The sequence below is a fragment of the Sarcophilus harrisii genome, chromosome 4, assembly GCF_902635505.1.
Source record: "Sarcophilus harrisii chromosome 4, mSarHar1.11, whole genome shotgun sequence".
In the NCBI taxonomy this organism is placed as follows: domain Eukaryota; kingdom Metazoa; phylum Chordata; class Mammalia; order Dasyuromorphia; family Dasyuridae; genus Sarcophilus; species Sarcophilus harrisii.
This window is the reverse complement of record NC_045429.1, coordinates 164,713,375-164,726,361: the sequence shown is the minus strand read 5'-3', so window position 1 is coordinate 164,726,361 and position 12,987 is coordinate 164,713,375. Positions and strand designations below refer to the sequence as shown.

The window sequence follows — 12,987 nt, the reverse complement described above, 5'->3', positions numbered from 1 at the left end:
AAATACAGTATTCTACACTCTTGTCCCCTGTCAGACATAACTCACAAATTAGATGGCAACATGCATGAGTAGAGGAACTTTCTTCATCAAAATTGCCCCATACTAATGAAATAATTGGTTCCATTATTTAAAAAAAATCCATCTATCCAAATAATCATTAGTGTGGGAAACCATATACAGAGATTGCAAGTTGTTTTGGGTTACACAGCTGTCAAGTATTGCATTTGAATCCAAACTTTCCTTACTCTAATCCCATAATTCTAATCTAGAATGCCATACTACCTCTATTCACTGTTGTGAAATAGGTGATGTAGGTGGTAACTTCCTTTTAATGATAAGGAAATTGTGGCACAAAATAGAAACAAGACTTTCATAGTTCAAGTGTCCTCCTTCCCAGTCAAAATGTTTCTTTCAGCAGACCACACTATTCCCTATCAATTCATTATATTAAATTGAGGGATTTTATAATTTAGAGATTCTACTGGAATCTCTGATTATGATTAAATTCAAATCTAGAAAAGTAGTTAGATAACTGCTTGTCTAGAATTTTTTTTTCTTTTTGCTCATTTGTTTCAGTCATGTCCAATTCTTTGCGACCCTACTGGGATTTTCTTGGCAAAAATACTGGAATGATTTGCCATTTCCTTCTCCAGGTCATTTTACATTTGAGAAAACCGAGGCAAAATGAGTTGTGACTTACTCAGGATCACATAGCTACTAAGTAGTGTCTGAAGCTGGATTTAAATTCAGGTCTTCTAATTGCAGGCATGGAACTTTATGCACTGTGCCACCCAGCTTCCCCAATCTTCCTTAACAATCTGATGTCTTGCTTAGAAATCAAGAGACTTCATAAGACTAATACTAAACATTTTTTCAAAAAAGGTTTATAAGCAATACTGGCATTCCCATCCCAACTCATTACTTCGTGGTGCTGAGTAGCTGCAAAAACCAGACTTATACTCCACTGAACTGCCCTGGGTCCTTGGATGTCTTGCCCTTTATCATTCCTCATCGATCTACCAACATAGAAAGTTGTCCTGTGAGTACATTTTGTAGCCAGTGTGCTCTCTACTGTGTTATTGTTCTGGCTGGATGGTGATCACTGCTTCCTGTATACAAGAACACTGGAAGTTGGGATATGCTTCTGATGTAATATATGAAGTTTCTGATAGGTACATCATATTGTAGGGAGAATTAGCAAGCTAGGAATCTCTTCAGAGATGGCAGATTTTCTTAGGGACCATTGGGATATTATATTTAACTGACTTACAATGTACCATGTTGGCCCTTCCTAGGATGAAAAGCAGTTTTCAACTGCCTTTTGAAGTAAACCTTAATCCTCTTGGATCCCTTTTAGCAGAAGGAGAGATCTCTTTTAATGTCCCTCCCTGATCATTTCAGCTTTCTTTCAAATCCAGGGTGGTACTTAGTAGTATAATGAACCAGAGTGTAGATGATGCTTGCTTATATAATTGTATTGTACCTATAGTAATGTTACATTTGAAAATTAAGACAAACAGAGATAATGATCTGAGCATGATCAATGTATTAGTTAAGCTAGCAATAACCAATAAATTGGGTCGATGGTCTCTCTCAGTGACAAAAGATCTTAAGATAGAATTCACCAACCTTAATTAAGTTTTGAGGAATACAGAGTTGGATAGATGGGGAAGACAATACTATTGGTTACAGGGTGGGAAGCATCAGAAAGTGGAGATAACATGATTGGTTATTTTAAGGAAAGTTAGCTCATCCTTGTAGGGCTAGTCATCACACTTCTTTGATAATTAAAAAATGTTAATTTTTTTATGGGACACATCAGCATCTTATAAACTTGAGTAAGCAGATTCCCTAGTACCTAAAAAGGTTTGTTCTTATCTTCTGAACTTATCAGATAAGATAAGACCCAAAGACAGATTAAGGACGGACAATATATCTTTTGGGGATGATAATTTTGAGGGACTAAACAAATAGAAATTAATAAGGTGTCTTAGAGCAAAGCTTCTTAAACTGTGGGTCACAAACTCATGTGAGGTAGAATTACTGAATGTAAGAGACATGAAATGTTATTTATGATCAGCAAATGTTTGATATGTATACCTATTTTATATATCTATAGATTCAGGACCACATAAAAATTTCTCAGGTGAAAAAATTTCTTAGGAGTAAAAATGGCCTAGAGGATGCTGGTGTGAAAGATAACAATCTTTCATTTAAAGCAACTTTAAGCTAGTTTAACTGGATTCATTTAAAGCAACTTTAAGCTAGTTTAACTGGATTCATGAGCTCAACTAAGCCAGGTGGATGCAGTCCCAGCTGGATTTCTAAACTTAACTCAAGGGCTTATTGTAGGAGATAAGATTTTAGTTGACACTTGTCAGAAGCCAGGGAAGCTAGGAAGCAGAAGAAAAGAAAGCATTCTCTTCCTTGGGGACAGTCAGCGAAAATGCCCAGAGAATGGAGATGGAATATCTTGTGTGAGAAACAGACAGGAAGTCAATATCAATGAATCTTAATGTATGTGGAAGAAAACAAAGTATGAGAAAGCTGAAAAAGGCTAGGTTATTAAGGGCTTGTTTTTCTTTCCTTCTTTCTTTTTTTTTTTTACATTTTTAAAAATTTTACTAAAGCTTTTTATTTCCAAAAGATATGCCTGGGTAATTTTTCAACATTGTTCCTTGCAAAATCTTGTTTCAAATTATCTCCTCCTTCCCCTGACCCCCTCCCCTAGATGGCAGATAGTCCAGTATATGTTAAATATGTTTAAATATATATTAAATCCGACGTATGTATACATATTTATACAGTTATCTTGCTGTACAAGAAAATTCAGATCAAGAAGGAAAAAAAAAACTGAGAAAGAAAACAAAATTGAAGCAAACAACAGAAAGAGTGAGAATGCTATATTGTGGTCCACATTAAGTTCTCAAGATCCTCTCTCTGAGTGTAGATGGCTCTCTTCATCACTGAACAACTAGAATTGGTTTAAGTCATCTCATTGTTGAAGAAATAAGGACTTATTTTTGATCCTGAGTCAATGTGAGGTTTTAGAGTTGTGTGTGTGTGTGTGTGTGTGTGTGTGTGTGTATGTGTATGTCTGAGAGAGAGACAGACAGACAGAGAGAGACAGAGAGACAAAAAAAAAGACGGAGAGACAGAAAGAGAAAAAGACACAGAGAGAGGAGAGAAAAGGAGATAGAGACAGAGAGACAGAGACAGGGAAACAGAGAGACAAAAAGAGAGGATGAGAGCCTGTACTTGGGTAGTGGCAGTATCAGAAGAGACGTATAAGAACCAAGTAATCCAGTAACCTCTTCAGAGAGACCTGGTTTCCCTTGGGACTTTTTTTCTTGCAGTACATACAGATAAGTGCCTGTTTTTTCTTGGACACAGGAATCTGAGTAAACAAAGTGGCTGAGCAGGCTTGTATAAACTCCACCCTCCATTGTACGTTCTGCCAAAGTAAGGTGTAGAGAAAGACTTCTTAGGCTATGTTAGCCAAATTCTTATAGGATCCTCAGGGAATCTACTTATTTGCTCATAATTAAGGCACCAGGAAGAATTAGAGACTGTTCCAGGGTTATCCATTGTTTTTTCAGTTCCTTACCTATTTGAGATTGATGACAGCATATTTATTACACAATACTTTTTCCCTTGGGGTTTATTTTGGATTGTAGGTCTTATATGGTCCTATGAAAACTTCTGGGCCTCTTTTTCCATGCTCCCAATTTTTCTCTTTAACGTGCCATTCTATAAATTTATTCTATACTCTGGAAGGTTCTTGTTTTTCATTATGCCATTGTCTCAATTGTCCTGTCTGGTATAGAACTATCAGAGAAATTATTGGGAAAAGTCTACTACATTAGGTCTTGCCTGGACTCTTGAAATAGCATTTAGCTAGGTTTTCTATGACTCATCTCTATCCTCTTTATTCATCTTGCACATTGCTTCCAGACGAATATTCCTAAACTAGGATATTTTTTGTTCTTCAAAGTGTCATAGCATCACATTTAATTCAAGTATGTGAACAGAAATCCCCTTTTAAAAACCCCCTGGTGGTCATCCATCCTCTGCTTGAAGACCTTCAGTGATGGGAAACTCATCTCTTTCGATATTAAGTGAAAACCTCTTTGTAGCTTTCATTTTTTATTCTTTCTGGAGTTAACATGAACTAATTTTTCTCCTCTATGATAACCTTTTAAGGTACCCTAAGATGGCAATAAAATCCTATTTTCCCAAGTATTTTCTTCTCCAGGCTAAATAAAATCTTTGATTTTTTTCACCTATTCATTGTATGGCATAATGTCCTGTTCTCTCAACATTTTAATTGAACACATTGTGATAACTCTGTGTTCTTAAGAACTGAATACTTTACTTCAAAGGAAGTGCTGAGTACAGTAGAACTGTCATGCTTCTTTTTGTGTATACTATGCTGCTTTTTTTTCAGACTAAGGTCTCGCTAGGTTTTGTGCCCCATTCTTACCACTTGAAAGTCTACGTTGCTGGTAAATATTGTGCTTTCAGGTTACTAAAAATTCTAGATTTTTCCACAAAAACTTGCCATTTCTTCTCTATCCTATACCTGTGCAATCAATTTTTTGAACCTAAGAATAATTTTATATTTATTCCTATTAGTCAATGAAAGAGCATTTATTAAATACTTAACATATTCCAGGCACTGTTTCATATAAAATTTAAAAAGCTTCTGCTTTCAAGGATTTTATATTATAGATTCATCTTATTAGCTTTAGTTTGTCAATATCTTTTTGCTTTAGTGTAAAAATTAAAATTTTTATTACATATTAATAAATTCAGTTATCTTATTTTGTTCCAGTAATTTGAACATTGCTCCATGTGACAAAGTTGATAGCAGTCTACAAAGTTGATCATTTTTTGCATCAATATTTAGGCATTTCAATTAGAAAGTAGGACAGTGACAAATGGTAAAAAATGTTTAAAAATAAAGTTTGGATTAAGAAACCAGAAAGATTAGTAGCTTGTAGAGTATTTAAAAGAAATTATACTAAAAAATTATGGACACATATTGAATATAATGTCAATATTGTTTTTAAATGTGTATTCTTCCCAGCTTTGGGAGGCATCACTCCTATATTTTATCAAGTTATTAATAAAAATGTTGATCAGCAAGTGCCAATGATAGATCTATGTGATTCATGTTAGAGTCACACCAATTTTCTCTGAATTCATTAATGACTGTTCTTTGTGTTTAGTCATCCAATTCCAAATCTACTTAACTACTTGGTTTTAAAGAATATATAGAGTTTTTATGGGTGGAGATGAATCCAAGATAGCATTATTGTCTAAAGGAATGAATTGAATATAGATAACTGTGGCAGAACAGTAGAGGGGATGTTTATTTATTTATTTATTTATTTTTTATTTAATAGCCTTTAATTTACAGGATATATACATGGGTAACTTTAACTTTACAGCATTAACAATTGCCAAACCTCTTGTTCCAATTTTTCACCTCTTACCCCCCCACCCCCCCCTAAATGGCAGGATGACCAGTAGATGTTAAATATATTAAAATATAACTTAGATACACAATAAGTATACATGACCAAAACATTATTTTGCTGTACAAAAGAATCAGACTCTGAATTATTGTACAATTAGCTTTGAAGAAATCAAAGATGCAGGTGTGCATAAATATAGGGACTGGGAATTCAATGTAATGGTTTTAGTCATCTCCCAGAGTTCTTTTTCTGGGTATAGTTAGTTCAGTTCATTACTGCTCCATTAGAAATGATTTGGTTGATCTTGTTGCTGAGGATGGCCTGATCCATCAGGACTAGTCATCATCTAGTATTGTTGTTGAAGTATATAATGATCTCCGGGTCCTGCTCATTTCACTTAGCATCAGTTCGTGTAAGTCTCTCCAGGCCTTTCTGAAATCATCCTGTTGGTCATTTCTTACAGAACAGTAATATTCCATAATTTTCATATACCACAATTTATTCAGCCATTCTCCAACTGATGGACATCCATTCAGTTTCCAGTTTCTAGCCACTACAAAAAGGGTTGCCACAAACATTCGTGCACATACAGGTCCCTTTCCCTTCTTTATAATCTCTTTGGGATATAATCCCAGTAGTAACACTGCTGGATCAAAGGGTATGCACAGTTTGATAACTTTTTGAGCATAGTTCCAAACTACTCTCCAAAATGGTTGGATTCGTTCACAACTCCACCAACAATGAATCAATGTCCCAGTTTTCCCACATCCCTCAACAATCATCATTATTTTTCCTGTCATCTTAGCCAATCTGACAGGTGTGTAGTGAGTATCTTAGAGTTGTCTTAATTTGCATTTCTCTGATTAATAATGACTTGGAGCATCTTTTCATATGACTAGAAATAGTTTCAATTTCTTCATCTGAGAATTGTCTGTTCATATCCTTTGACCATTTTTCAATTGGAGAATGGCTTGATTTTTATAAATTAGAGTTAATTCTCTATATATTTTGGAAATGAGGCCTTTATCAGAACCTTTGACTGTAAAAATATTTTCCCAGTTTAGTGCTTCCTTCTAATCTTGTCTGCATTAGTTTTGTTTGTACAAAACTTTTCAGTTTAGTATAATCGAAATTTTCTATTTTGTGATCAGTAATGATCTCTAGTTCTACTTTGGTCATAAAACCTTCCCTTCCACAGGTCTGAGAGGTAAACTATCCTATGTTCCTCTAATTTATTAATAATTTCATTCTTTATGCCTAGGTCATGAACCCATTTTGACCTTATCTTGGTGTCTGCGTTAAGTATGGATCAATGCCTAGTTTCTGCCATATTAGTTTCCAATTTTCCCAGCAATTTTTATCAAACAGTAAGTTCTTATCCCAAAAGCTGGGATCTTTGGGTTTGTCAAAGACTAGGTTGCTATATTTGTTGACTGTTTTATCCCGTGAACCTAATCTATTCCACTGATCAACTAATCTATTCCTTAGCCAATACCAAATAGTTTTGGTAACTGCTGCTCTATAGTATAGTTTTAGATCTGGTACAGCTAAGCCACCATCATTTGATTTTTTTTTCATTAATTCCCTTGAAATTCTTGACCTTTTGTTTTTCCATATGAACTTTGTTGTTATTTTTCTAGGTCATTAAAATAGTTTTTGGAGTCTGATTGGTATAGGCTAAATAAATAGATTAGTTTAGGTAATATTGTCATCTTTATTATATTTGCTCGCCCTATCCAAGAGCATTTAATATTTTTCCAATTGGTTAGATCAGACTTAATTTGTGTGACAAGTGGTCTGTAATTTTGCTCATAAAATTTCTGATTTTCCCTTGGCCATAAAGAATCTTTAACTGTAAAAATGCGCGCCCACTATCACCGTTACTATTTAATATTGTATTAGAAACGCTAGCTATAGCAATAAGAGCTGAGAAAGAGGGGATGTTTAAGGGAGAAGGAATCCTCTATGATTAATATGTAGAGTATACATATGGAAGTAATAAAAGTTAAAAATGAAAAGGTAGGGTGGATTGATTTGTGAAGTGCTTTAAAAGCGAGGCTTATGAATTTGGATTTAATGAAATAAGCTATGAAGAGCCATTAAAGATTTTGTAGTGAGGAAAATGGCATGATTAAAATGGCATTTTAGAAATAGTAACCCAGAATCAGTGGAATCAGATAGGTTAGAGCAAGGAGGGCATGAAGTGTAAGTAAGCAATTAATACCCTATTGCAAAAGATAAATCAAAAGGTCCTAAACCAGAATCATGGTAGTGGATAGAGGACAGTTAAGAGCTTATCAAGGTAGAATCAATAATATGATATGATTGGAATATGTTCTTCAAAAAAGTTGGAAATATGGTTCTAAAGTTCATGAGAGAAGTTAAAACATGAAATACAGGTCTAAGAATAATCAAGGAACTCTCTTCAAGCACAAGATTGGATGACACTGATATATTATTGGTGGAATTGTGAATACATCCAGCCATTCTGGAGAGTGATTTGGAACTATGCTCAAAAAGTTATTAAACTGTGCATACCCTTTGATCCAGCAGTGTTACTACTGCAAAGGGATCTGTATGTGCCAACATGTTTGTGGCAGCCCTCTTTGTAGTGGCCAGAAACTGGAAACTGAGTGGATGCCCATCAGTTGGAGAATGGCTAAGTAAATTATGATATATGAATGTTATGGAATATTACTGTTCTGTAAGAAATGACCAGCAGGAAGATTTCAGAAAGGCCTGGAGAGACTTACATGAACTGATGGTGAGTGAAATGAGCAGGACCAGGAGATCATTCTATACTTCAACAACAATACTTTATGATGATCAATTCTGATAGACATGGCTCTCTTCAACAATGAGATGAACCAAATCAGTTCCATTTATTCAATAATGAATAGAACCAGCTACACCCAGCGAAAGAACTCTGGGAAATGAGCATGAACCTTTACATAGCATTTCCAATCCCTGTTTTTGTGTTTTTTATTTTCTTCACACATTAATTGTACATTATTTCAAAGTCCTTGTGCAGTACAATACTGCATGTATTGGTCTAGCTGCTATCTTGGGGAGGGTGGGGGGAAAGAGGGGAAAAATTGGAACAAAAGATTTTGCAATTGTCAATGCCGAAAAATTACCCATGCATATATCTTGTAAATAAAAAGCTATTAAAAAAAAGATTTCCCAACGATATGATGTGATGAGGAAATGGTCAAGTTTAGACTCCTGGGGATGTGTTCATTTGTAGCATACAAAAAGAAGACAGAGAGGGAGCAATCAAAGAGTTTGGAACTGTCATGGAAGTCAAGGGAGAACAGATTTATCATAACTAATACTTGTCAGTTATATATATAGAGAGAGATCTTAGTTCCAAACAGCACTAGCTTAGATAAAACTCAAGATCCCTTCTGATTCTGAGATTCTATGATTTCATGAAATGCTAAAGAGAATTCAAGGAAGAAGAATACTGAGGGGGGAAAAAGTAGATTTAACAATTGAGATGTCACTGGTAACTACCAAGAGAGTAATTTCAGTAGAGTGGTGGGGACAGAAGCCAGATTGCATAAATCACATTTATATAGTATTTCATGATGTAAGAATGAGTGGGCAATGATGACATAGTATCAAGGAAAGGAGTGATTATTGACTGGATTTCAAACTGGATAGGGTCTTAGTGGTCATATAAACCAATCTTATCATTTTATAGATAAGGGAACTAGGGATCTGAGAGGTTAAATAATTTTTTATGGCATTCAAACACAGTCTTTTTGACTTATTCTATTACAACACATTAACAATGTTAAATATGATAGACATGCCAACAAAAATTAAGATTGAGAAATGAACATTGAATAGTAATAAGATGGTAACTGATGATCTTTTGTTGAGTCTCTTCTTGTCTTATGGAATGGACATCATTCTCTATAGCAGTTCATATGGGAGGCAAAACATTACATGGACTTTAATTCTAATTCTTATTTAGTCATCAAATGTTGCTACTAGGCAGAGGTCTGTACTAAGCCTTCACAGGACCAATTAGTCAATTAGTACTGATTAAGGGCCAGGCTTTATGTTCAAGGGATACAGATAAAAAAAATAAATCTATGCCCAATGAGCCTAGAAGCCATCTATACATTTTCAATATCTCAGTGATTTTACTTTTCCACTTCTGTATGCCCTTCCATCCTCTCTACCTACTTATAAACTATTCATTGTTTCTTTCTTGACTCAAATATTCCCTCCTCTGGCAAGTCTTCTGTATTTCCCCAAGCTAATAAAAATCTTTCCTCCCTTAGATCTCCCATCATATTATTTTGTACTTCACTAATTCAATTTATTTTGTATACAACTTGTTTGTAATAGTTATTTTCATGTCTCTGCTATTAGCTTGTGAGTTGCTTTAAAACATGACTTGCTTTTACTTTCCTTTGTATCCCCAATTCTTTGCACAAGTAGGTACTTCATAAATGCTTGATTTATCATGTATTATTTTATACTAAAGAGTATGTATATGTACATATATATTAATATTAGTAACAGGGAATATGTCATAAAAACTTTGAGATCAGTATGGTACCCAGTAAGGATTTAATAAATGTTTGCTAAATCTCATATATTATGTCTTAGTGGTCAAATGTAGACAGTTCATCTGACTTAAAATAGTAGAGCCTTTAGTCTAATCCCTAGTCTAATAGAAAAATGTTCAAATGGATCTATGATGTAATCTATTTGGAAGTTTCCACTGATGATACAAATTTTAATCCATCTGTTCTTGCCTGTTCTCTGCAGCTGTTGTACCTCTCCACTCCCTGCCCCTAAATGTTTCCCTAGGAAAATAGACCCAATGTGCTAGAGGCCTTCTTTAGTTAGAAATATTAAAGAAAAAAAATTAACAAATGTTTGAAAAAATACAAAGCAAAGCCCCCAAGAAAGTAAACTCAATATAAATTGTTTGTGTTACTAGACAGAACCTTAGATCCAGCCATGATCTCAGACTATTAAACCAATTTTTTGCAAATAAAATATTTGTCAAATGTTAATGTTAAATAATACCTGAAAAAAAAAATATATATATATATATATATATATATAATGTTTCAATTTTTCAATGTGATTTCTGTATATTAGTTCACTTGAGCCTCAAAACAACCCCCTGAGTTGGTGGTATCACCAATTTACAAATAAAGAAATTGGGGCTCACAAAAATCAAGTGACTTTCCCTTGGGAACACAATTAATTAGATGTCATTAATGACATTCAAAATCAGATTTTCTCTGACTATAAGTCCAGAATTTCTATCACTACAGCATACTTGGTGCTCTTTAATTTCATCAAATGAAGGCCCAAACCCATGAAAGGGTTCAGAAAAGAATTGATAGGGAACATTGTATAAGACTTAACTGTTCTTTAATAAAACAATACATTAATATTTAAAAGATGTGTGATTTTTTTCCATATGGATACTATCAATATAAATATTATCCTCTCTGTTCTTTAGGTTTATAAGTTGCTATGGCTAAAAGATTTCTCATTTTATGACCAATCTAAGGATTAGTTTGACTGGTCCCCAGCCAATATACATAATCCACTGTACTGGGCTCATACTCAGCTTTTCCCATTTTCTAATTCCCAGCCTTTCAGAATTCACTCCCAAACTACATAACCATCAATTATGTGGGGTCCTATAAGACCACAGCAAGACATTTCAATAGGACTTCAGGTCAAAGTAAAATCTTAACCTATTAATATGTGCTTTTCTTTGCTCTCTAGGCTAACAGACCAGAGAATCTTTGGATTGAAGAGAGATTTCGGGCTCATACTGCTCGTGTACGTGATGTGGAACTTCTCACAGGACTTGACTTTTACCAGGATAGAGACCAAGCTGTCTCTGAGATCTTGCAACTAAAAACATTTCTACCCATTTTTGAAATGCCATAACAATATAGAAACATGACTTTGGAGCATATGGATAATCAGCTCTTCCCCTACTGTGGAGCTAAATGATGAAGATGGTTATTATTTCCTTTTTAGCTTTGAAGGTACACTAAGTTGTCATTTCCTCTATTTTTTACTTTTAATGTCTTTTCATGGTCATCTCATCCTGTGTTTTCCTCAGCACCCAGCAAAAACAGAATAACTCCCAATTTGGAATCAAATCTGTATTACTTGAGTTTCACTGTAAAAATAAATAGAATACTTTGCTCAGAATGCAAGGGCAGAAACTGTATAATTGATTCCCCAATATTCAGCAATCTTTTTTGAGCTGCTTACACAGTGTGATGCTTTTCACTTCCCTGAAGGAACATTGAAACTCACTTGACAGAATTTTGATGTCTCTTCACAAGTTGCTTTAAAAGAATTTTCACTTTTTCTTTTTTACTAAAATTTCAATCAAATAATTAAATAATTAAAAAAAATTAAAGCCAACAAATTGCTTCAGAAGACATCTAACTAGGTTTTAAGCATTGTAAACAATTTTTAAACTTAATAATAACACTAATATTTATATTGCTTTAAGATTTACATTACTTAACTTGATCCTTCCAATAGCTATTTTGTAGCTATTACTGTTATTCCCATTTTCAAGATAAAAAAAGGGGAGAGATCTGAAACAAGAATTTCCTGACTCCAAGTTCATTTCTCTATCTACTACATCAAACAGCTTCCTAAATGAAAATGGAAATGTAGAAAGGATTGAAACACTCCCCCCCTCCCATTTTCTTTAAGAAAAAGGGAACTTTAAGAAATAGAAGAGATGGGACTATGGATTTTCTATTGGGTAATGAGGCCCATATTGGGTCACTTCTTCCATGTTTCAGGCCTTTTATCTATATGAGTTTACATAAAATATTGTTGATGAAATTGATGAAATATATATATACAACATAAGCAATATTTTGAATTTATGTAAATTATTTCTTTGGATCCAATTGACTAAAAAACACATGGGGCATTGTTGGATGTGTATTTTATTAAGGCAACCCTTAATTCCTCACTTAGCTATGGTTTCTAACTTTATGATGGTTACAGTTATATTATCTCAGGTAATGAATTTGTTTTTATTGTTTACATTGAAATACTGCAAAGAACAACTATTTGGAGTTCCTTTTCCTCAAATAAATATTTCTTTAAATAAAATGACTTATTTCTGAATAGAATGAAGGGTAAGACAAGTTTTCACATTTTATAACTAGAATCATATTCACCTAAACAAGTATGAATTATGAAAGGACTTTTAAAATACATGATTGATTTGGAGATTGTATAGAGGGATGGGGATTTTGTGTCCAAATAGGGTCAGAGAAGGGGTTGGGAGAAAAATTAAAAAACCTAAATATTAGCTGTTACTAGATCTGGGGAATGTGGTAAAAAGCAAACAAACAAAAAACTACCAACAAAAACCTTTGTACATAAATTTACTTGATGACTTTTTGGGCACCTTCCAGAAGAAAATACAAGTTCCAAGCACATGAAATAGTGTATCTACCGAAATGTGTTTTTTTTTTTT

At 34.0% G+C, this 12,987-nt stretch overlaps 1 protein-coding gene across 2 annotated transcripts in view; it reads left to right on the top strand.

The window, feature by feature from the left end:
- Nucleotides 1–12,620, top strand: part of ENPP3 (ectonucleotide pyrophosphatase/phosphodiesterase 3) — a 116,260-nt gene extending 103,640 nt beyond the window's left edge. For both annotated transcript variants that reach the window (XM_012549338.3, XM_031964254.1), the window contains exons 25-26: nucleotides 883–1,039; nucleotides 11,250–12,620. In XM_012549338.3, coding sequence (XP_012404792.1) covers nucleotides 883–1,039; nucleotides 11,250–11,417 — 325 coding nt within the window. In that variant the 3' untranslated portion in view covers nucleotides 11,418–12,620. The remainder of the gene's footprint in view (nucleotides 1–882; nucleotides 1,040–11,249) is intronic.
- Nucleotides 12,621–12,987: the final 367 nt, after the last annotated feature.